Source organism: Sorex araneus, chromosome X, assembly GCF_027595985.1.
Source record: "Sorex araneus isolate mSorAra2 chromosome X, mSorAra2.pri, whole genome shotgun sequence".
Lineage (NCBI taxonomy): Eukaryota > Metazoa > Chordata > Mammalia > Eulipotyphla > Soricidae > Sorex > Sorex araneus.
The window spans coordinates 240,647,452-240,673,288 of record NC_073313.1 but is presented as its reverse complement, the minus strand read 5'-3'; the positions used below and the strand labels follow the sequence as shown (position 1 = coordinate 240,673,288).

At 43.0% G+C, this 25,837-nt stretch overlaps 2 protein-coding genes across 8 annotated transcripts in view; one reads left to right on the top strand and one right to left on the bottom strand.

Annotated features, from left to right (window-relative positions):
- The first annotated feature begins 1,804 nt into the window (after window positions 1-1,804).
- METTL21A (methyltransferase 21A, HSPA lysine) lies at window positions 1,805-25,835 on the top strand. Of its 4 annotated transcripts, none has more exons than XM_055119987.1 (4): window positions 1,805-1,921; window positions 2,556-2,740; window positions 4,132-4,243; window positions 24,144-25,835. In XM_055119987.1, the coding sequence occupies exons 2-4, from the start codon at window positions 2,594-2,596 to the stop codon at window positions 24,209-24,211; spliced, it is 327 nt and encodes a 108-aa protein (XP_054975962.1). In that variant the 5' UTR covers window positions 1,805-1,921; window positions 2,556-2,593; the 3' UTR covers window positions 24,212-25,835. The 4 variants fall into 4 exon arrangements, with proteins under 4 accessions (XP_054975962.1, XP_004601369.2, XP_054975961.1 ...); XM_004601312.2 differs by lacking the exon at window positions 24,144-25,835 and adding an exon at window positions 7,385-7,984; XM_055119986.1 differs by lacking the exon at window positions 24,144-25,835 and adding an exon at window positions 7,385-7,984 and having other exon boundaries at window positions 1,834-1,926.
- CREB1 (cAMP responsive element binding protein 1) overlaps window positions 13,059-25,837 on the bottom strand; it is a 62,729-nt gene continuing 49,950 nt past the window's right edge. For 3 of the 4 annotated variants that reach the window (XM_055119984.1, XM_004601310.2, XM_004601311.2), the window contains one exon: window positions 13,059-19,261. In XM_055119984.1, the coding sequence (XP_054975959.1) occupies window positions 19,117-19,261 (145 nt within the window). In that variant the 3' untranslated portion in view covers window positions 13,059-19,116. The remainder of the gene's footprint in view (window positions 19,262-25,837) is intronic. The other variant, XR_008627200.1, reaches the window with a different exon arrangement.

Here is a 25,837-nt window from a genome sequence, read left to right as displayed (position 1 = left end):
CCAATCACCAATCAGAAAAAACAAATTATAGTCTTGGTCTGATGATGATTCAACCCAGGTTCATTAGTGACCACAAAGGCTGCATCGGGTGAGCTCTATGCATCTGTGGAAGCAGGAACCATTTGTCTTCTTCAAATTTTGCTGCGCACTCGGAAATGCTTTTTAAAAAAAATGTACTTGTGGGGCTGGAGAGATAGTACAACAGGTAGGCATTTGCCTTGCATGAGGCTTACCCAGGTTCCATCCCCAGCACCCCCCAAGTGATCCCTTGAGCCACTGGGCGTGGCCTTCAAAACAAATAAATGAAAGAATTGTATCACATACACATCTTAAATACTGAAAAAAAAAGTCCTTTCACAGGTGACCTCCGAGTTGTGCTTTAAGTGGCTATTGCGGTGGGCTGGTTCCCGTCTTGGACTGTCCAGGAGGTCTGGCGGGACCTGCAGGATGGAAGAGGCAGGAAAGGGGGTGGTTTCCGCCTGGCAATAATGGTCGGGAAGTTCTGGGACGCTCGGGAGCCGCCGCCTAGAGACCTGCTTTCCGGTGGCCAAGTGGCCCTCAGGGAGTAGCAAAGCGCAGCACACCCTTCCCCCGGCCAATAGCTTCCCGCCTGGGCAGCCCTGGCGGCGGGACCAGAGTCCTGGAACGCGAAGCTGTGCGTACCCGCGCACCTGTGCTCGCGCCCCAGGCAGCGCATCCCCTGGACACGTGGCTCGGGGCGCCACGTGGTGGTCAGCACCCACATCCAGCCGTCCCAAAGCGGAATCCTCCCGGGGAGGAGACTGCGTGTCTGCAGCGACCCAGTAACCGATCCCGAGCCCCCCCCCTCCCGGCCCAGCTCACGGCCCGGAGAGCACGTGCTAACTCTGGGGCCACCAAAAGGACAAATCAGCCCGGCCCAGACCACGTTTGGGAGTCGCGGGGGAAGGCCGGCCGGCGACACTTGTATCGGAATGACCTTTTCCACCACACCTACCACGCCGGGCAGTTTGTGTAGTTTGGGCCACACCCTGCTGGGCTCAGGACGTAGCCCTGGCGCTACGCTCCTGGGATGACTCCCGGCGAAGCGCCCTGACCCGCTGAAGTAGCAGCACTATCATTTCGACCCGCAAGGGCACCTCTGATGCACACGAAACACTACGCACACGAACGCACACAGAAAAGCACAGCAGCGGCCGGCGCCGGGTCGGTTGGCGCCCCCTCTCGCCGGATTCCCCTTCCTGCCCTCTGCGCAACCTCGCACCCGCGGCTCCAGGAGCAACGGAGCTGCCGGCTCTACAGCCCGGGAACGTGCCCGAAGTCGGGGACGCTAGACCCAGCCAGGGTTCCTGAACGCCCTCCGTTAGCGCACGGCCACTGCCCGCCTTGCAGGAACACCGGCGCGGAGGAAGGTCGCGACTACCGGAAGCGCGCCACCTTTCAGGGCGGTGGTTTCCGGCGCCGCCCTCGGGGCGGGGCGAAAGGAGCGAGGAGGGGCGACAGGAGGGGGCGGGGCCAGTGGCGAGGGGCGGGGCGAGCGGAGCGGGGCCAGTAGAGAGGAGCGGGGCAGGGCGAGGAGAGCCGGGCCCGGAAAGCTAAGCGGAGCGAGGGGCGGGGACAGCGGGGTGGGGCGGGGCGAGCGGAGTGGGTCCCGCCGAGAGGGGCGGGGCGAACGAGACTGGACTCACAGAGCGGGACGGGGCGAGAGGAATGGAGTCAGTGCAGAGGGGCGGGGCGGGACCAGCGGAATGGGGCGGGACCAGCGGAGAAGGGCGGGGCGAGCAGGGCCGGTAAAGCGAGAGGGGCGGGGCGCAGAACTAAGGGCGGGGCCATCTGAGCGGGGCGTGGCCAGTGGCGTGGAGCGTGGTGCGCGGAGAGCGGAGCGGGGCGGGGACAGCGGAGAGGGGTCGGGCCTCCGAATGAACCCGGACGATTCTTCTCGGTAGAGTCTGGGGCCCCCTCCTCGGAGTGGCCTGGGACCGGCCGGGGGACGTCGGGAGGCCCTTTCCCCTTCAGCCCCCTCCCCTCCCATCCTTGGCGGCGTGTGCCACGCGGGGCTGTGTCTTTGGGGACCTTTGGAGGGGCGCGCGGGCGCAGGTTTGGGAGGGCTTTCCGCGTGTCTCTCATTTCCCAGTCGCGGGCAAGGGCTAGGTGCACTGGCCCTTCGCCTCTGGGTGCACGGGCAGGTGTGGGGGGGTCCACGATTTAGCGGGGGTGCAGGGAAGGGCCCACGCCCTCGCGCGGAAGGTGCGCTGCGGGCCGAAGAGTGGAAGTCGCCGCCCTCTCGGGCCTCCCGAACGCCGCAGCTAACTGCCGAGCGCGCCCCGCAGGGCCTCGAGCCCTCCCGGGGACCTTTCGCCTCCCACTTTTCTCCCCATCCCGCGCCCTTTGATTTGAACTAGAAGCCCCACCTCCCTTCCCAGGAGGCGCGCCACGGGACAGGAAGGAGGCAGTGGGACAGAGGCGCCCCCCACCCCACCCCACCGCGTCCCTCGGGGACCGGTCGGGGCGCTGCTTGGGTGCGGGGCTGCAGCCTGCATCTCCGAGTACCGCGCTTGATTCTCTCGAACCGACAGGTCTGCGGGACAGGCCGAGAGCCGGGAGCCGACCCGACATGGCCCTGGTGCCCTATGAGGAGAGCGCGGGGACGGGGCTGCAGAAATTCCACAAGCCACTGGCCACCTTCTCCTTTGCCAACCGCGCGATCCAGATCCGGCAGGACTGGAGGCAGCTGGGGGTCGCCGCGGTGGTCTGGGACGCGGTAAGTCCGGCGTGGGGGAGGCCCTGGAAAACGTGGGTCCCTGGAGATGGTCTGGATGATGTACATGCATGCCATCACATGGTTGATACAGCTTGTGTGCCGCCTCCCATTTCACCTTTTAAAACTAGTTGAGATGGGGCGGGGACTGGGAGGAGTGGAGGTAAAATCAACGTAATGCAACCACTGAGATTACTTAGAACATCTTCGTTAGCCTCCTCTAAAAAATTCCTACCCACTTGACTGCCCAGCTGCCTCCCCCACCCACCACCCCTGCTCCCCAACCCACAAGAAATTGAAGGGTGAGAGAAGAGAGAGAGTGGAAGAACCTGCAAATCATTCTGGGGTACATGGAGGACACTTTGGATATTCATTTCCGTGAACTTTTAAGCTAAAATATCATCTGTGGTAAAGTGGGGAAGTTCTCACTAAAGATTGCAAGACGGGTGGGTGTGTTAGTTTTTGTCACACCTTCTGGTGCTCCTGGCTCAGGGATCACTCGGGGCAGGGCTAAGGGATCATACTGGTGGATCATCCCAGGTCGGCTGGGGTCAGGCCTTCTGCTGGCTTATCCACTTCTTCCACTACCAGTGCCCTTGTCATCTGCATCGTGGCAGTGGCCTCTAAGCACCCCTCAGTGGGAGCTCACTTCCTGCTGGGGACAAGGCAGAGATCCAGCTCTGCAATCTTAATCATTTTTGTAAGGATGTTAGGGAAACAGGAATAAAAAGGCTCGTATATATTAACCTGGCAACACCACTATTAGGGGTGTAGTCTGAAGTAGCTACACGTACGGTGTTTGTGAAACAAACAGAGTAACAGTGTGGAACAGATGAACTTCCTAAATGCTCATTTGGGATCATTTCGGAAAACGGAATTGCTTTTGTGTGGGGGCTGCTCCTGTTCCCAGTGGTGCTTTGGGGACCGTGTGGTTCAGGGGATCAACCCGGGTCCCCCATACATGCAGCCCTCTGAGCCATCTTTAGCTCTCGGACATGGCAGTTTTATTGATAGTGGCCATGAAATGTTGTATTCCCACTTCCTGTGCGTTAATAGAGTATATGTACACACCAAGTCAGCAAGTCAAGACTTTACGTTTTGGGGGGCAGGTGCAGTAGGGAGCAGAGCTGAACGCGGCTGGCGGGCCGGTGAGAGTCTCCCTCTGGGTGAAGTCGTAAATCACAGAGCCTGTTTGTGCCAGCTTGGTGCTCTCCCGTGTGGGTAGTGTCACTGACCACAGCTGTCCCCTTCAGAAACTTGGTGGGGCCCGGTGAATATCCGCTTGCTGTCGGAGCTGGGGGCTGGAACCCTGTTCTGCTGCCTTTGGGGAGTCCCAGCAGCCTGCATTGCTCTGTGGCCCTTGATCACCATGCCCTGTTTGTGTTCTGCCACAGGCCGTCGTCCTTGCCACCTACCTGGAGACAGGCGCCGTGGAGCTGCAGGGCCGCTCTGCCGTGGAGCTGGGTGCTGGCACCGGCCTCGTGGGCATCGTGGCTGCACTGCTGGGTGAGTTCCTTGTCGAAGTGTCTTGGATGTTTTCTATGTGGGCAGGGAGGCGGGTGGCACACTTGGTCGTGCTGCAGCTCAGTACTCAGCCGTGTGGTGCCAGCAGTCAAGCCCAGGGCCTCAGCGTGCACGGCAAGTGCTCTATTGTCAAGCCGTGTCTGTGTCCCCTCTGTTTGCTGTTTGGGGAGGCAAGACCCATTGTTTGTGTTATTTCCCTTTCCCCTGCATTTTTCATTATGGACCACCTACTGGTGCTTTTGCCTCGGTTGGACTGGTTCATTCTTTCTCTCCCGTCTCCTCATTCTCTTGCACCGGGACCTCTTCCCTCTTCCCTTTCCCTCCCTTGCTACCTGTGGCAACATTTTGTCTTTTTTGTGTTTGAATAGCATGGCATTGCATATATATATATCACACCTTTTTTAATCTGTCAAAGAGCCTTAGGGTTTTGTCCTTGTCTTAGTTACTGTAAATAGTCCTGCAGTCAGCCTGGGGTGCATTTAATTCTTGGAGTTAATGATTTCATGTGTTTTGGATCAATATCTAGAAGTGGGATTGTTGGATCTCATGTCAGTTCTGTTTTGAGGGTTTTGAGGAATGGTACACAACATATTGTTTTTCAGCATGATGGCACCAGCTTACATTCTTCCCACCCGTCTCCCAGGGTTCCTTTTCTTCTCCCTCTCACTAGCACTTGGCTGCTGCCATTTGCACAGGTGTGAGATGCTTTCCCATTGTGGTTTTGGTTGGCATTCTTTTGATAGGAAGCGATGAGCATTTTTCATGTGCCCACTGGCCCTCTGTATGGGTACTGTCATCTTTTTTTTTTTTTAATCGAATCACTGTGAGATAGTTAGAAAGCTTTCATGTTTGAGTTTCAGTCATACAATGATCGAACATGTATCCCTCCACCAGTGCACATTTCCTACCACCAATGTCCCCTGTATTTCCCTCCCCCCCCCTCCAACCCTCCCTCTGCCTCTATGGCAGACGATTTTCCTCGTATTCTCTTTCTCTCTTCTTTTGGGCAACATTGTTTGCAATGTAGATACTGAGAAGCTATCACGTTTGGTCCTTTATCTACTTATAGCACGCATCTCCCATCCTGAGTGATCCCTCCAACTATCATTGACTTAGTGATCCCTTCTCTATGGTTCTGTCACCTTAAGGCAATTTTGAATTTGAAGAGAATTCCTCATTCATATCCGTAGTTGCTGTCAGCCTATGTGCTTTCCCATGCATTATTGGATTGAACCCTGAGAGACAGGCACCGCAGCTATTTTCTCTTGCAGTGCTAAGAAACTTTGCAGAGCTTTTCCCTCTAGGGACAGCTGTCCCACTGTCACTGACACATTAAGTCGTATACAGTTTCAGCTTTGGTTTTGGGTAGCTCAGGTACTCCGGAGCTACTCCTCCCTTGGTGCTTGGCAGTCGCTCTGAGTAGTGCCAGACAGACCATGTGGTACTAGGCATTGAACCCAGGCCTACCGTGTGCAGAATGTGCTCCCTGTTCTTCCAGGCCATTGCCCTGGACCTAAGCAATAGACAGTTTTGAACTGATCTACAGGTTTTTTGTTTTTTTGTTTGTCAGTTTAGTGTCCTGGGGGCCACACCAGAGTGAGCTCCCAGGACTGTGAGCACCTCCCTCTGGTGTGTGACCCTGGAGCATCGTAGTGGGGGGGGGGGTTGTGAACACCACACTTCACTGTGACTGGGGAGTACTGTAGCAGATGTGTGTGAACACCTCCCTCTGGCATCTATGGAGCACTGTAGTGGGGGAGTGTGAGCATTTCCCTCCAGTGCATGATTGGAGAACATGGCAGTGGGGGTAAGTGGCCCCAAGCATCACAGCAGTGGCACCAACCAAGGGATGGGGGTGGGGGGCGGGAAGGGCGGCTGTTCTCAGGCCTAATTCTGGGTGGCTGGCAGGAAGAGGGTGGTCCAGAGTGTCATGTCATGCCAGGTAGTAAGGGAAGTAGGAAGGGATGAAGGATGACTGATTTGCTTTCAGATTTTTTTCTTCTTGAGCTTCATGTTAACCTGAGGCCTACTGAATTGAAGATTGAGACCTTACATGAAACTTGCTTATAAGTGGATAGACATGGAGAGTATCATGCTCAGTGAAATGAGTCAGAAAGAGAGGGACAGGGGCTGGAGCGATAGCACAGCGGGTAGGGCGTTTGCCTTGCACACGTCTGATCCAGGTTCAGTTCCAAGCATCCCATATGGTCCCCTGAGCACTGCCAGGAGTAATTCCAGAGTGTAGAGTCAGGAATAACCCTTGTGCATTGCTAGGTGTGACCCATAGAAGGACTGCACTCATTTGTAGAGTGTAAAATAACATCACATGAGACTGACACCCAAGGACAGTAGACACAAGGGCCAGAAAGATTGCTCCATAGTTGAAAGCCTGCTTGATGAGCGGGGGGAGAAGGCAGCTGGAATAGAGAAGGGATCACTAAGAAAATGATGGTTGGAGGAATTGGTCTGGATGGGAGATGTGTGCTGAAAGTAGATAAAGGACCAAACATGATAACCTCAGTATCTGTGTTGCAGACCATAATGCCCCAAGGTAGAGAAGAGAATATGGGGGAAATTGTCTGCCATGGAGGCAGAGGGAGGGTGGGAAAGTGGGGGGTATACTAGGGAGATTGGTGGTGGGGAATGTGCACTGGTGGATGAATGGGTGTTTGATCATTGTGTGATTGTAACTACTGATAATGACAGTGATAATGACAGTGATGATTGTAACTCAAACATGAAAGCTTGTAACTGTATCTCATGATGATTCAATTAAAAAAATAGATCGAGACTTCAGTGGTAGATAGCTAGGGAGTATGAGGGGAGGGGTGTGGATATGGGGGTCAAGAACTCAGAAGCATCCACTCATGGTCACTTGGGGATCTGTGACCCCTTCTGTGAGCACCTCTTCAGCAAAGAGTAGGTTTGTCACCTAGACAAGTCGAGGCTCACTTTTACCAGGAGGAAGTACCAACGAATGTGCTTGATCACTATTTTGATCTCTTGCAGCCCTCCTTGAAGTGGGCTCTTGTGCATGACCCTTTGACTGCCAAGAGGTGCTCACTCTGTCTAGTCAAGTTTAACTGATGTGGACATTACTTGATCTCTTGTCTCACCTTCTAGGTGCTCATGTGACAATCACGGACCGAAAAGTAGCCTTAGAGTTCCTCAAATCAAATGTTCAAGCCAACTTACCTCCTCCTATTCAAGCCCGAGCTGTTGTTAAGGAGCTGACCTGGGGACAGAATTTGGGGAGTTTTCCACCAGGAGAATTTGATCTGATACTTGGAGCTGATATCATATATTTAGAAGAAACATTCACTGATCTTCTTCAAACATTGGAACATCTCTGTAGCCAGCGCTCTGTGATTCTCTTAGCTTGCCGGATCCGCTACGAGCGCGACAACAACTTCTTAGCGATGCTGGAGAGGCAGTTTACTGTGAGTAAGGTTCACTATGACCCTGAAAAAGATGTCCATATTTACAAAGCCGAGAAGAGAACTGAGAGGGAAGACTTGTAGTCGGCTGTAATTTGGAAGACAGTTGTTGAGGGGCGTTGAAGTCTCGGACCCGAACTGAATAGAAAAGTAGCATCACCAAAGGTTCTCAAGAGACAAAGCACATGGGAAGTTTGAAAACAAAGCTGCACTGTGTCCAATTGCTGTGACGTTTTGGCTGTATTTCCCCAGTCAGAAAATCAGCTATTAAAGCAGGTGCAAGATTTCTGTTTGTCTCATTGCTGCGTGCCATCCTGCTCCTTGCCGGCACAGAGTTCATGAATGACGCAGTGTCTGATATGAGGGCATCTGCAAAGCCTCGATCTTGTTTGGGCGAGGCTGTATGCGAGCGGTTTAGAACACATTGTGAGAGAGATGGTCAGGTCAGTTTCCTCACTTTCTGGCTTTCCAACAGTAGGTTGAACATACATTTTTTGGGTTGTTAGAATACTCGCAAATCTCTTAGGTCTTCCAGTCACTTAGGTCTAAAAATCATTTTGGTTCTGTCCGATCAGGATGTGAGTTTTCTGAGTCCTGTTTTTCTGGCTTAATTTTAGATGCAGCTTTATAAATAAAAGAAAAATCATGATAACTTTCCCCCCGTCTATTTTTTAGAGAAGTGGGGGTGCTGTTCCCAGCAGTGCACGGGGCCATGTGTACAAGGGATTGAACCTGGGGCTCCCACATGCTTCAGCCCTTTTTGATCCCTCCCGAGCACATTTTGATTACCTTTTTTGTTGTTGGGTCCACATTCAGGGGGTGCTCAGGAATTACTCCCGGTGTTTCTCAGGGGACCATATATGATACTGAGGATCAAACTGGGGTTGGCCATGTGCAAGGCAAACATCTTACCACTGTACTATCTCTCCAGCCCCCTGATTACTTTTTCCAAATATCCAACATCTTGGATTTCCACATGCTGTTTTGAACATGTTATCTTGTAATCTTTCCTTTTCTGCTTTACCTTTACTCAAATGTTTTGCACAGAAGTGAGTTGGGGAAGACGCAGCTCCCATTGGGGTAAACTTGCATAAGGCTGGTTCAGTTCCTCTGTGTGCACACAGCTGCTGGTGCTGGAAGGGCCACTCCTAGCAGTGCGTGGAGGCTGTGCAGTGGCAGGAGGTTGAACCCAAGGGTTTGCAAGGCTTCTGCTTTGCCACTTGAGCCACATCCCTGCTGTGTAATTTTTTCTTTGTAGGTTTCCCTGCATCCTTTTAATAGGATAAAATATAAGAAGTTTTCCATTTTAACTTCTGTGAGAAATTATCCTTAAGCATAAACTCTCTCCTTATTGTACTTTTATGGCTTATGCAGTATCCCTATTCCCTAGGACTCTTTCTTAGGGGCTAGGAATGTCTGGAGTCTTTCATTGTTGCCACTTCGGATCTCATGTCATAAGTGTTCCTTAAAAAAAAAAAACCCACATTTCTTCTAGACTATAAAGGTGATGATCTTTGGGTTAAGTGATTGCTACACTGTTTAATGATCATCTTTGGTAGACTTCTCTGAAGTTATATACACCTTTTATTTTAGGAAATGTAAAAACTTAAATGACAGCACACATTTAGGCCACAAGAACATTAACAATGCAATATGCTATTTGGAACTAGACAGATTTTCATTTCTGGAATCTTTAAATGAATGTTCTGGATATAAAAATACCGAATACTTTATTTTCTGCATAGGTTCAAATAGAAGCTTTGATAAAGTTGAATGAAAAGTTGCAAGCATTCTGTGATGTATCAGCTCAACACAATTCTAATAATATGCTTCAGAAATGAATTCTCCTTTACCAAATCCAGAATCCAGTTTGTTACTGCATTACAGATATTGAAATTCAGAAGAAAGTTTTCTGAAACAAGTAAAAGTCCTGTATTATCAACAATGATAATGAAAGCCCAAATCCTATAGATGTGTGGAAGAAATGAATATTGCAGTTTAGCTTCTTTAACATTGTAACTTGGGGATAGGTATTGAAGTGGTTTGGAGTCAGGGTGGGGAATTCATAATAAGATCCTGGGTGTTCTGCTAAATACCGTCAGCAGGGATTTGATTGATAAATTATTAGCTAAGATCATAAATGGTTTAAGGTAATTTTTTTTCTTGTCCCTCAAATAGGCTAAAAGTCCAGTGGTGGAGATTGTCTAGGTGAAAATGGGTTTAAGTGTCACAGGGGCTCCAGAATGTAGGATGGTTGAATGCAGGCTTTGCATGTTGGAGGCTCAGTGTCCCAGCCCTGCCAGGAGCGACTCCCAAGCACATAGCTGGGAATAGCCTGTGGGCACCAAAACCAAAATCAAACAAATTTAGGTTGGGGCACAGGTTGTTCAAATGGGGATATTTTTTAAGATCTTGGAGGGATTAGAAAAGGGGGGAGTTGAATCAGGGTGCAATCAGAAAACTTCTCAGCTCTCTCTTGGGAGCCAAGTTGGCCTTGCACTGGTCATGCTGAGGACAGGGACATATTTGTGAGGACCATCCCTGGGGTCAGTGCATGGCCCTTGGGCAGAAAGTTCCAAGTTTCTGGGCCAGAACGATAGTACAGTAAGGCAAGTAAGGCCTTGCTCATGGCTCACCCAGGTTCAATCTCCAGTATCCCATGTGGTTCCGTGAGCACGGCCAGTAGTAGTTCCTAAGTGCAGAGCCAGGAGTAATCCCTGAGCATCGCCAGGTGTGACCCCAAAAAGCTCACAAAAAAGAAGTTCCAAGTTTCAGTTCCTGGAGAGGGGACTCGGCTGAATCACCAACATTCATTGAAGCTTTAGTTGTTTATCTGTGCGTGTGTGTGTGTGTGTGTTACGGGGCGAGAGGGTATGGGAGAAACTGGTATATGATGGTATATATGCTCATTAAAAATGACAATAACATCGCTTCAATTTTTCAGTTTTGTTGAATTTTCAGTGCTTTTGTCCCTAATAGAAACTTAAGTCTAACCCTACTTCACTAAGCTTTCTCACAGCAAGTTTCTTTTTTCAGGCTAAGTTATTCTTACCTTTATCCCAGCCAAAATCAAATGCTGCTGCCAAGATGCTCATGTTAGAATATATGTACATTATCAGGTTCTTAGAATGGCAATTATGAAGGCCATCCGTTGTTTTCTCAGCAAATTCTCTCTCAAAGGTATTTTACTCTATTTTCATGAGAGCAGTCTGAACCATAGTTCCATTTGAAATCATTTCCAGTAGAATACTCTTTCACAGACAGATCAAGGTCTAAATTACCTAAATTTGTCTGTTTAGAATAAATTTATCCAAATTAGCCTCATACTACTCGATCACTGGCAACTCTTTTAGGCAGAATAACATTGGCCTGTCCGTCAGCACCCATTTACTGTGTTTTATTCTGGGCTTTTACATGTTGGAAAAATGCAATAATGAAAATAGTTACAGAATCTGCTATCCTAGTGGAGAGTCAGACAGACATTGTATGAACAGGGTTCGTAATGTTTTATCTTACAAGCTACATGTGTGCTCCTAGAGACATGGACTGAAGCTCACATTTTTATTTCAAAAATTAGCTCAGTGCCCTCTTCATAAAAGGAGGCAAATGAATACTCAAGAGACAACGAAGCATAAAGCACACTTTCAGTAACAAAATTATTGTGAGACAGTATAGCAGCTAAGGCCCTTCCTTTGCATGCGGCCATCCTGGATTCAACCCCAGCACTCCATATGGTCCCTTGAGCCCCAACAAGGTGTGATCACAGAGCTCAGAGCCAGGGGAAACCCTGAGCACCAGAATTTGGCCCCAAAACCAAAACACTTGCTGAGAGATAGCTGAGCGTGTGACCCTCCAAGCACTGCCAGGAGTCATTCTTGAGTGCAGAACCAAGCTAAGTCCCTGAGCTTAGCTGGGTATAGCCCAAACACAAAGGGAGGGAAGGTGGGCAGGCCAGAGTTATTACTCCGAGAGGGCACGTAACTTTGCAAGCGGCTGACCTGGGTTTGATCCCTGGCATTCCGTATGTCCCCTGAGCATTGGTTTCCCCTGACCATTGCTAGATGTGGCCCCAAAGCAAAATTAAAAAAAAAGAAAAAGAAAAAGAAATGATCATGAACTTTACTTGCACCTCTAAGGACAATAATAACATCCAAACCCCTAGAAACAGCTTTCATCTTGTTTTCCTTGTGCTGGAGAAGAATCCAGTGAGTTAGGCACTTGGCTTGCTGGTGGCAGACCTCACCTGGTCCCTGGCACCACACACAGTGCCACTCATTGCACTATCTCGAGCAACCATTTTCTGGGTTTTTAAATGTGATTTATTTATTTAAAATGTGTTTTAGTGGTTAATGCTATCATCTACACGATGGGGGTGGGGAGGCGGGTGAGACGAACACCAGCTTGAGAGAGAAAATGAAAGTTTTATTTTTAAATTGACAACCTGAATGGAAATATAAATGAGCCTGGAATTCAAGCCTAAAAATGTAAGCACTGGTATTGTTTCCATAGGTATCTATCTTGAGGACAAACCTTTCAGTGCCCCGAGTTATTCACCAATTATTTGTGAAAACAGAGTGGAAGCAAAGGCTTGGGTGAAAAGAAAGGTACTCTGTGCTGCTGGAGGCTGAAAAGCACATGAACAGTTTATAAGTAAGGTGTCCACAAATCTGATTTTTTGCACAATATAATCCAGTTTTATATCTCCAGTCCCTATGGGATTAATGGAATCACCCTTACTTTCCAAAATGTCTGTCTGGACAATAAATTATGTGGGCACTCTTGGTAGAAGGAAAAAAAAATTATGTATTTTGTTCAACAATGGCAAGTACAACAGATTTAATAAACATGGCAAAAAGTTACTGTAAAATAAATGCAATTGCTTATTTTCAGAAATTGAATCAATAGTATATGAGACTTTTATTATGCATTAAGCAAAGAGCATACCTCCTCCCTTTCCCTTCTGTTTGATATGATCACAGAACTTAAGAATTACAGGGAGGACCTGAGAAATTCTTCTAGTGCAAACATGTATTGAATGTCAAGAGAAAGCAGGTTATATGGCCCATTGGCTATCTCAATAGGAGACTGGCAATATCCCCAAGTCCCAAAGGAGGCACTATTCAGTCCTACTGAGAAAAGTGTGCTGCAAACAGAAATACAGTAAAATTAAGTAACTGTAGTATATAAGAAGAAAAGATCTTATTGCTTGAGTTCATTTTGTTGCTGGATAACACAAACTTGTGATATATTCTAACACAGATTGTACTCATTTAACAAAGTAACATACCTACTCTCAAGAAATACAGCTTAACACTTCAACAAAAGAAAAAGAGATCCCATCCCCAAAAAAGAGACTTACAGAGTTTTTAAAAGCATGTTTATGTGACTGCACATAAATGTTTGTGTAAAAAAGGGCATTATGACAGGTGATACCACAAAGATAACAGTAAGAAAAAGCACTTTATGACAATATTTCACAAATTCACACGGATCACTTTAATATACAAAGCAACTGCTACCATTCTGAACATAAAGCAGCTAATATGTACATAGTGTTAATAAAATGCATTATAACTCAGTACATTTTTCTCTTTACACAGATAAAGCACAAAGATTTAGGTTAAAAAAAAATAAAACAGGGATGTTTTTAGAATGTAGGGAAGTTTATTAGAAATGTATTTCCCTCATATAGTTATTTATTTAGTATTCAACTCCAATAGCAACATTGGAGTTTAAAAAAAAATCAATACCCTGTTTTGTGCTGATAGTTTTTTGGGGGAGGTATTCTTTACCCCAATCTAAAGGAAAAAGCAAAGCGAAAATATCACCCCAAAAAAAGAAAAAAAAAACACCTTTTTTCTCTCTAGAAACTTCCCTGATTATTTTGTTTCTAAAAAGTTTCAAGTGATATATCTAGGTTTGAAATTTTTTTTGGGAGGGAATGACAACTGACAATGGACAATTGGTTGGGGACAACTTTACATGGAAAACTGCAAACTAGCACTCTTTGCCACCCCTAAACTATATTCAAATAAAAATGTCAACAAATTATTTCCCACTCTTAATATAAATAATTTTACATACACAAATTGGAGTGGCACCTGGATAAAAATACTTCTATAAAGCACTTACCAATTTTTAAAAAACGTTAAGAAAATAAAGCCTCCCAAAGACAATGATAGATCATTCACTTGGCCAACCAACACAAGATCATTATCTGCAGGGATTTTCTTCCTTCCCTAGCAATGTTTAACTATCTCAGATTTCCTCTCCCATCTCTGAGATGTTCCTTAGACCAGAAGTATGGAAATATGCCATACCTCTGTATGCAAGTATTAAATAATGCCACATAAATGTAGGTAAAATTTGAATTTCCTACTGTTTGATCCTTTGCAAAGGCATTTCCTGAAGATTGTTCATTTTTCTTTTACATGCTGGTGAGAAAAAAAATTCAAAATGTATTATGTATACACCCAGCTAGGACCTGCACCCACAGTACCAGAATGCAGACAGGTCAATATTTTTCTCTGTGCTAAACAGCTCTGCCTGTTTATAATATCAACTTGCTTCACAGGCTATGTTCTTTTTTTTTTTAATTTTTATTTTTTTTTAAAAAATAAATTTCAAGCTAAAACACCTGAAATATATAATCCCTCCAAATGTTATCTGGTCCCTCTTAAAGTTTGTTTGCCCCCTGAGGACACATACAAAGGCTTAAGCTACATTCACTAATCAGTAAGAACTTATCATAAGCAGACGAGACAGATGGAACTTCAGCACCCTGTTTATTTGAAATTCTTCCATCCTGACTCAGCTTCATGATATGTTCAACCCCTTGGGGATTAGTGCCTCTCTTTGCCATGATTCTAGACTGTCAAGGAAACCAGTTCCTAGTACATACTGTGACTGTGCAGTCAACTAAAAATCAACTTAAAAAGTATTCAAGATGCCGAGTAAGCCGTCCAACAAAGTCTAGTTGTGCTTTGTACGAGTGAGCAAATTATCTCCTAACTCATCACCTATGGGCTTACCAAGCACACCTCACTTTACCCCTCCTCATTGGAAATCAAACTTACCAATTTCTTTGATTTTAAAAAGCAATTTTAGGTATAAAAATTAATCAAATGATTACATATGATCTCCAAAATGACTTCAAAAAACATTTTACTGTTTATGGACAAATGAATGTCTTGGCATTCAATAAACAGTATTCATGTTAGGGGAAGGATAGTCTTATTTAAAATTAGTTATTTATTCACTGGAGTTGCTTTTCCTTCTATGGTGAAAAAGAGTAAAATAGGGTCTAAACCCATTCTTCATTTTGAGATGGGCAAGTCAAATCTAATTTCCTGGTATTTTTCATTTACAGCTACTGAGGCTAACTAAGGTTAGCCCTTAGGTGCTGAATATTTCAATCAAGAAAAAATTTCCATGACAAAGGTCACATGATTTAAAGGGCGGAGAAAGACATAAAAAATTGATAACTAAGGGAGTCTCAAGTTGCTTATACCCCAAACTGGGTCATTTTTAAAAGTGCAAGTTACACCAAACATTTACAAAAAATATAATGTAAATATAATTCAAATAAATATACAACTTTTGTATTAGATTAATGGGAAACAATATACCTGTAGTTTCCAAGCAATGAAATGAAGGCTCTTGAAAACAACTGAAAAGGTATGTAACCACTAATTCTAAAAGCCATTTTAATTTAAAAAAAAAAAAAATCTTAAGATTTTAACCTTACTCAATCCTGCAAAATGAAGCAGCTTTTTTGCTTTCCAAAAAAGAGATGATACTTAATGCTAGTAGCTAACGATAGCTGATCACAGAAAAACATAAAACTAAAATCTAGATTGAAGTCACCTTAAATAAATAAAAGCATCCTGGTTTAAACTTTGTTTCCTCCTAAGCCTTTGTATGGTTCCACATGTCACCCCAAATGGTCAGAATGATAGTGGGGATCAGGCCTGAGAGACAGAGATAACTTCAGCCAGATGACTCCTGATGGGACAGCCTGCCTGACTGGTATTGTGCTTCCAGATTCTAGCACTGCCGCTGACCTACCACCCAAACACGGTTTCGGACAAAATCCCTGCTCAAATGAAAATATCAAAATTCCTCCCCCAGGATGATTTTTGGAAAAAACAAAACAAAACAAAAAAACCCATCAAAAAACCCCAAATAACCCCAGTGGTACCTTTTAGAAGCTATCTTCAAAATGTTTTTACCACTGTTATAGCTGCCAGAGACAAAACATATAAACCAAATACTTTGGAGGGGAGTGGAGTAGGGGAGTTTTCAAGTGACTAGTAACCAAAGAAAAACAACAATAAAAAGAAATTTTTGGAAGAAAATTAGGTTTAAAAAATGAATCATGAGTGCTGGAGTAATGCAGTCCAATAAACTATAGAAAGGATGCAACAGAACACACAAAAATGTAAAATTTCATCTGACCTCAATATACTATAATACTCAGCATTCCTGACTTAAGAGCTCTCAGAGCTTCAGATTATATACTGTATGTATATATATATATATATGTATATATATATAATATGTACACATATACAAATGCTATTCCCGCCCCCAACCCACAAGAGTATCTAAATGAACAGAGCACCTTTGACAATGTTACGGTTGCCAATATGGTACTTAGTTTAAAAAGAAAGAATGTAAAATTATATCCCACACCATTTTTTTTAATAATGTGAACACATTGAATCTAGCCCTTTCTAAATCACTTTCAAACACTATCAAAACTTGAAAACTCATAATAGTAATATATCAAAAATAAACCCCTCCCACTTCATTTTAATTAGAGTTAATCTGTCCTATAGATAAAAGTGCCACATGGCCCTATATTTGCAAAGTGAGCAATACCAAACTTGCTATTTTCTAGGCAAATCAGTAGCATATGTACAGATTCCTATGATGACATTTTCATCTCTTTTGGCCAATAAAGAAAAACATTTTTACAGGTAACACGGCCGCATGTTCTTGGCTACAAGATTTTTTTTTATTATGTTATTTTCTTAATAAAGATTCGCAAAATTGCATGCGTAAAAACAAACACCTTTTCCCAATTCTCATAAAAAAATTCTGCACAAAAGATGCTTAATTTCTATCTGTATAAACTGAAATCTTCAAGTCTTACTGGTCTAAAACAGATTTAGCCACAGTATACATTGCTTACCTCGTCATTAAGTAACTGACTTCAAACCAGTGAAATCATCCTCACAAGAAATCTTTTGTAACTTATATAACTTATATAAGTTCTTTATAACTTACAAACCCAACCAGCTAATATGAGTGTGATTGCCTTGAGACTTATCAGGGACTACAAGGACCACTGATTTTCTTATAAAATATAGTCTGAACTTATGTAAAACATTGAACTTTTAGAGAGTACAACTTGCTAAATATAGGGTGATTTCCATTTATAAAAAGCCGACGACATTCAAAATGTTCAACTATGACATTTTGACTCATTAAAAAGAATTGTAGTTTGTGAAAAGATTGAGATTTTTGCTTGGTTTCTATCAAACCAGTTTTGAAAAATGATGTATCTATATGCTGGTATACAAATAATTTTTATGCTATATAACTTTCCCCATTAGCTCAGCAGGATAAACATCAAACTTTACAGTCGTTTGAAAGCCTTCTTGAGACTGGTGAATTGTCCAAATATAAGACTACATCACTCAATTCTTAGAATGAAGCTCCTTCATAAACTCTGTTCATCCTTGAAAAAAGACAATGGTTTGTTACAAACAAAAATATACCATTTACAAACATTAATTAAAAATATCTTCAAAACAGACCCAAAATTAACACCCATATCTGCATACTTTGTTAACACACTAACAACTTTTAAAAGCAACCCATGACTAAATATAAAACATCACTCTTCTAGACTCATTAAAAGGAATATCCTTCTCAAATGAGAAATTATAACTTAAATTATATCTGTCTCCAATTTTTAAAATTCACCTTAGTCTTGTAAAAGGTAACTTTAAAATTTATGAGGCTTAGTGAACAAAAGGAGTAACAATAGGAAGTAATATGGAAAACAATGTATAATACATACAAATACAGATTGTTATAGGTAAAACAAGCTGCTCCTTTAAAATGAAGGCTATATATAGCATACAAAAATGCTAAAGCATAACTATTCTTTTTAGAAGAAAAAAAGACAAAATTGTTTTGTAAGAATGACAACCCAAACACTATAGTACAGCAGTCACTCAAATGTCTAAAGAAAATTTAGTAGTTGTGCATAACTACTACTGTACTTTTTAAACTATATCCTTACAACTTCTTTCATTAAAAAAAAATCTACTGTTAAAGTATGTTAATATGGAAAAAATTTAAATCAGTATTACTCTATAACACATTTTATAAACAAATATATCACTTTCTTTATTTAACATCTTGAAGACTTTTTTGTTGGTGATATAATATAAGTGCAATGGGGTTCAGAATATGTTTTTAAGTAATGAGTGACAACTATAAGTGTTTTTGAAGGTGATGACAATGACATTTATTTTAAAGCCTTGTTATAAAATTCAAGGGGTTGGTTTACTAGTGAGCATATATTTTTTTTAAACTAAGAATTTAGTACTAAACTAAAACAAGCTTTGTCTTTTTATTGACTTCAATTAATTAAAAATTCAAATACCATGCTTTTTATTCAGTTAGTTACTTCTAATGTATTCAGAAATGTTGAACACACAAAACTGAATTAAGAAGCAACAACTGCTGTATGGAAGACCTGTGTTAATACAGAATGTTTTTGAGAACCAAGGACACGTTTTCAGTATTGAAGGGAATATACATAAAAAGCACTCTGAATTCATTCTTAATTTCTTCAACACCACACTAAAATCCTTTTTTAGAGGGTATGTATCGTAACAGTTTTACATAATTCACAATGCAAATATGAAAACATGTCAATTTGGCAATCAACACTTCTTCATTGCACCTTACTTACTTTATGCATGCGGCCCACACATTACTTCAGCGCAAGAGGCTGGGGTAATTCTGTCCCTAAGGCAATCAAGGAGCTCAGCACAAACCTTGATATCACTTAAAAAAAATTTCTTTTCCTCATTTCCCCCATCAATTTATGGGTAAACAAATGATTACTTCTTGAAGAGGGTAGGGGGGGATGAAAAGCAGAAGTCTCTTCATGATTCCTGGCGCTGAAAATTTCTTGAGGGGAGAAGTGGAGGCAGGTGTTGGAACATTCACAGTTTAATGCAAAAGCACAAATGAATGAAATTCTGTAGTTGCTTTCAGGCAGTTTTGCGCATAGAAAAAAAGAAATGTTTAGAAAATAAGATGTTTATTTTGTCTTTTTGTTTGTGGCCAAGCCAGTCTCTTTTCCACCGTACAGGTGAAAATTTAAATCCCAAATTAATCTGATTTGTGGCAGTAAAGGTCCTTAAGTGCTTTTAGCTCCTCAATCAGTGTCTTGTTTTGGTTTTCAAGCACTGCCACTCTGTTTTCTAAACATTTCACATATTCTTTCTTCTTTCTTCGACACTCTCTTGCTGCTTCTCTAGAAGTAAAATAAGAAAAAAACATGTCACAATAGTTTCTTTTAGAGAATTTGCTAAAAGTAACAATCTTTTAGTATAATAGACATTTGAAAAAACATACTGAATGGCTACTTATAAATTGCCTTACACAAAACTTTAATTTTCATATAGCATAGAGGATTAGTTTTAAAGAATAAACACAGTCAAACAAAAGAGCTCACAAACTCATCTCCAGATCACTAAAAAAAAACATCTAACTTAGTCTCTTCAACAAATAATTTTGGGAAAACATGAATATCTATGAGAACAACTATAAAAATAGGTCCTTATACCATGTTACAAAAATGAACTTAAAAAAGACTTAAATCTAAGATTTAAACTTTTAGAACGGTCTGGGAGAAACATGGGTTAGGGGCGAGTACTTCTGCATGAGTGAGACCAAGTATGATCTCTGGCACTGAGATGTCCCCCAAGCACTCCGTTCTGGGGGGCCGCAACAGTGAAGCTTCTGACTGATGCTTCAATCAGAAACTTGGTCTAATTGACTGGGTATACCAGGAATGGTCTCTGGCCAGCCTGAGAACTGCTTGGGAGGCTCGAGTCCAAAAATAACTTCTAAGTGGTAACTTGGGAAAATCTTTAAGACAATAAATTTGGCAGTGATTTCTTGTATATACAACCAAAAGTATAAGCAAGTAAAGCAAAAATTAATCGAACTAAGTAAGATTTCAAACCAAAGGATACGAAAAGTGAAAAGGCCACCTAAAAAAGTAGAAGAAAATATCTTCAAATCATAAACCTGATAAGGTTTTAATATAACAAACATTAATAACCATGCTTGAGACATTGGTTTCAACGCCCAACATGGCATGGCCTGCTAAGTACCACCAAAAGTGGTCCCCACAGCATTAAAAGAAAAAAAAAATCAGTCTCTAGAATAAAACCTAACACGTTAAACTGTTTGCATAATAAGCAAAGGACTTAATTAGAACAGTTTTTCAAAGAGAGATAGTGATCAACAAGCACATAAAAAGATATTTAACATCACTAATGATTGGAGAAGTATAAATAAAAACCACAATGACCCATCACTTTATATCATTAGGATAGCACTATCAAAACACCCCAAACAAACCCAAAGAACCAAAAAAATTTTTTTTAATGTTGGCAAGTGTGTGAAAAAATCTGAACCTTGGTTTATTTTTGGTGGTATGTTCACCCTTGGTAAAATGAAACAAGTGGTATAGAAAACGTGTCACAATTCCACAAATAATTACCACCTAGAGATACTTATATACTTATGTTTATTGCAGTATTTTTTACTTGAGCCAATAGGAGGGGGAAAAAAAAATCAACAGATGAATAGATAAGCAAACTGTGGTTTGTCAACACAATAGGCCATTATTCAGCTGAAAAAAAAAAAATTTATTTCTGGGCATGGCTTGAGATAGCTCAAGAGCAGAAGCCTAGTATGTGCAGGGCCCTGGGTGTGATCCCAGCACTTCCTACCCTTCGTCCTTCTACCCCATCCTTAGCACCAGCATCACTCTGTGTCTGGCCCTACCTGACAAGCATGTGCACTGCAGTGAGCCCACACCACTGAGAACCATAGGAAGTGACACCAGTTTTTTAAGAAAGGAAATTCCATTATAGCCTACAATATTGATGAGACTCGAGGCTATTACACTAATTGTATTAAAAGATACAAAAAAAGAAACATGAGTTATCTCAACTAGTAAAACTCACAGAACAAAAAGAATGATGACTACCGAGGACTGAGGGAGGAGATGCAAGTTACTTAATAGTTTCAGTTTTCCAGGACAAAAAAATTTTTAAAAAGGTGTTTTTTTTTTTAACCCAAAACTAAAAGTAGTTATTTAGAAAATCCAGCAGATTATAAAAAGATCCTAAGCCTCTAAAACATAAAAAAAAAAAAAAAGACAAAAAACAAAGCAGAGGGGCTGTAGGTGGGAAGGGTACTTGCCTAGCAAGCAGCCAACCCAGGTTTGATTCCCCAGCACCAATATGGTCCCCAAAGGCCCACTACAGAGTGAGTCCTGAATCAGGAATAAGTCCTGAGCACTGCCAAGAACAAAACATAACAAAAAAGTAATTGCGTGAAATTTTTCACTGGCAACTGAAGCAACAGACTACCGAAAAGGAGGAGCCTTCAGCGTCAGACTCAGATTTAAATGGCTCTAGAACCCCTTACCTGTAATGTAACCACAGACTAATTACTAAAGCTTAGTTACCAGACTGTGTATAGCCCACCTGAGTTCAGAAAAAAATTTTTTTTCCTCGAATGATGCTTTACTGTACATGAACTATACACAAAGGTTATACTAGCATTGATAAAACTGTTTTTCATATGGTACAAATCAGCAATTAGGAAATTGCTATGCATACGAGAGTTACGCATACTATAGCTAAGCAAGTATATAAATTAACTACTTAACGGGAAGACAACTTTCTACTTTAAAAAATTACAAATAAGAGAAAGGAAAAGCTAAAATGATCTCTGGTTACAGAGGCAGAAATATTAGCATGAACTGATATTATAGTAACGTAAAGATACATCACGAGGTCAGAACACCTAATGTACTTCCTTCTAGCTCTATCTTTCAAGGTGGTCTAGTAAGTATAAAACTCCAAAATCAGAGTATAACAATTTCTGCTTGATTTATAAATATCACTGTTCAATGAAACGGAGAAGGATTAAACGAAGAAATAGTGAATTCCAGAGTCTATGAGAAAAAACAAATGCTGAGAAGTGGAACCAAAAAATGCCCAAAGGTGCAAAAAGGGTATCAGCATAATCTCCTCCCAAAATACTAAATACTAGGTGATTTTCCATTTATGAATATTAACTCTTTTATAACTCCTCCTTCTTCTGAATGAGGGTTGAACTTAGAGACTCACTTCTAAGCAACAAAGTGAAATAAATAGATTGGAATTCCTTTCAAAGGAACAGAGTATAAAAAGTAAAAGGGCAACTCCAAAGTTGCAGTGGAACATCAACTTTAATCAAGCTATCGAAATGAACACCATCACCAGTATGAGTCATACTGGTAACGTGTTCCTTCTCTGATGAGCAGGGCACACCACACCTACACCCTTATGCTGTTCTTCTCCACAACCTGTCATGTCAATCTATCATTAAAAAAAGACAGGCTTAAGGCTCTGAAGTACCCCTGCTTGCCTTGCATGTGGCTGGCCCAGTTTAATCCTTGGTTTCTGCATCTGATCCCCTCAAGCGCCACCGGGGACTCTCTTCTGAGGACAGATACAGGAATAGCCCTGAGCATCTTCACCCGTACCTATCCACAAACCTAAACTGAAAGTCATTCCCAGGGGGAAAAAAAAAAACAAAAAACACCTGGTTACCCCTCTTTAAAAAGTTAACAATGGTGTTCTGTGTGCGTGTGGGGAGTGGGCGGAGGGAAGGGGGTTAGTGAGGGTGTTTGCAGCTGCCTGAAGCACTGGAGGAATAGTACAGTGGGTATGGTGCTTGCCTTCCACAAGGCCAACCCAGGCATGCTCCCCAGCATAGCATATACCCCCCACAACCCCAACAAGTTCACCTGGATTGATCCCTTAGCGCAAGGCCAGGAGTAAGCCCTGAGCACTGCCTGGTGTGGCCTCCCCAACAACCCAAAAAAACCAAGCAAATGAGAATAACAAGGTCATGAGGCCAGGAAGACAGCAATTCAAATTGCTCCAAGCAGCTGAACAGATGCTTGACATGTACAAATAAATTTATTCTTTTGAGTTGTGGACCACAACCAGCAGTGCTCGGGGACCATTCGGTGCCAGGGATCAAATGCGGGCCTCCTGCAAGCAAAGCATGCCCTTTAGCCTGATGAGCTATCTCTCGTCCAACTTCTTAGTTTCTGATAAATGTAGCCTGGTTATAAAATATGCAAGGATTATAAAATATGCAAAGGGAATGCAGAGTAATGAATATGGAACTTGTAGAGTAGAAAACTCTTCCAAAATAAAAAGATTTTAAAAAAAAAGTAAATGGGTATATTTCAATTTATATTATGCACTTTATTAAAAAGCATTTTTTACTCATTTCTAATTTATTTTCTGTGATAATCTGCCTGCTCATACCTGAAACTCAGTAACTGTTTTTTTTTTTTCCCCCTTCCTTTTGGATTCTGGGCCAACCTGGACAGTGCTCAGGGCTTATTCCTGGTTCTATATTCAGAGAAAAATCCTGGCGGTGCTTGGGGAACCATAGCGGTGTGGAGGATCAAACAAAGGCCACCAGTGTCAAAGTTAAGTACCTCAACCCCTGTGCACTCTGGAGTTACAAAGTGCTTCTGGAGCGTTTGTCTGACTCTCTGGCTAAGTGTCAGGATCCTGTTTTACAAAGGAGAAAACAGGATTAACATTAATGTGGAAGCTGGTTGGGAGATGGTTGGGTGACTAAAGCTGATGATCTGCATGTAGGAGACCCAGACTCCATCCCTGGTATAGAAGGCTTGCCCTCTGAGCACTGTCAGGTGTGCTCACTGCTCCGCACACAGAGGTTACTATGGAGCCGGGGGAGGTAGCTCAGCAGTCAAGAACATGCCCGGCATGATGAAGGTCTTGGGTTTGAGCCCTAGCACCCCATGGCTGGGCCTGGGCTGAGCCTGCGCCACATCACTGGGAACACTCCTCTTCTCCCAGGCACCACAGCACGTGACTCTATTAAAACAGATGAGTATGTTCTTCCGAAGTCATAGCAAAAGGAGACAGACCCAGGATTTGAATTCAGCTATTCTGGTTTATTACCTTTTCTTTCCACTTTATCAGTATTTGAAAAAAAAAAACTTGTTATGAAAATCAGAAGAATAATTTCACTATTTTCAAAACCTTCTATCTTTATATACCTTATTTTCACTTTTGTCTTAGGTTATTTCCATTTAAAAATTCCAAGCGCGGAGCACACTAGCAGCCTTGATCCAGAGACACAGCAGTGAATCCCGGAAAAAAGCAGCTTGCCGGAGATCTCTTCGGACCCTGTACCGAGCCAACTCTACCGGGACACCTCAGATAGAGCAGCTATGCCCTCTCTGCCTACTCCAGATGAAACCCTGGTGGCCACGAGCTTCCAGAAGCAAAACCCAGATATGTGGGCTCCAGACTAAGGCTCCAGGTCACATGACGGCAGCGGAGATTGAACAGGTCTTCCCTGTCTCCCAGCCCGCTTGGGGTCGTGGCTGTCACACCTATGATCTGCCTCTGGACGCCATCCACAAACTCCCAAATGAACCTCAAAATGGATTAGCTCCCCACAGAGATGTCTCTGGACCCCAACCATTTAGTTTTAGAATTCCAGAAGCATGCAGCCTCAAAACCTCTCATGATATTGATAATAAGCAATAGAAAATAAATTATCTAGCATCTGCCCCTGGCAGGCAAACTTGAATGATGGTGGGAAAATTCGAGCAAACTATAATGCCACCAAGTAGAGAGAAAGAGTATGGGGAAAACTGTCTGCCATAGAAGAAGGGTGAGGGCTAGGATGGAGGGGATACTGGGGAGAGATTGGTGGTAGAAGATGTGCACTGGTGGAGGAATGGGTGTTCGATCATTGTATGACTGAAACTCAAACACGAAAGCTTTGTAACTGTATCTCATAGTGATTCAATAATAATAACAATAAAAAAAAGAATTCTAAGCTTGGAGCCAGAGAATAGGACAGCAGGTAGAGCATCTGCCTGGCAATGGCAGACCTAGGTTATCCCAAATGGTCTCCCCTAAACCTGCCAGCTCTGATCCCTGAGCACAGAGACAGGAATATCCCTGAACACCCCAAGTTTGACCCCCAAACAAAACAAGAATTACTTTGACTACATTTTATATAGTGATACATGGTATTCCCATTACTGTAGAATGTTATGAAATTTTATCAGTAACAAGTTATTACTAGACTTAATCTAGTTTTAAAAAAATCTTTGTTTGCGTTATTGAAGGGATACCAGGATCAACTCAGGTCAGCATGTACAAGTCAAATGCCCTGCCTGCTGTACTACTACTGCATTTGCCTTGCACGTGGCCGACCCGGGTTAAGTTCCCAGCATCCCATATGGTCTCCCGAGCACTGCCAGGAATAATTCCTGAGTGCATGAGCCAGGAGTAATCCCTGTGCATCACCGGGTGTGACCAAAAAAAAAAAACAAAAAAAAACCCCTCTTACAGGGAAATTATATAAAAGAAAACTACTCTTTGATTTGTTAGTGATCCATGATCCCGATTATTTATCTCCTAAGGGTAACTTACTAAGTTTTAACAAGGTTTATCACTGTTACTAAGGAAAATAATTTTACATATTTTTATTTTAGGGGCTTTTGTGCCACACCCGGTGGTGCTCAGGAATCACTCCTGGCAGGGCAGGCTTGGGGGACCATATAGAGTGCTGGGGATCAAATCTGGGTCATCCCTGTGCTGGACAAATGCCCTATCCACTGTAGCTCCTGCCCCAATAAGGCTTATCAATTTTACCAGGGGAAAACAAAAATGCACAGAAACTATTTTTAGGAGACGGTAAAACGAGTTTGGAATATTTAGATGTATTTGTCCTATAAAAATCTAAGTGAAATAGT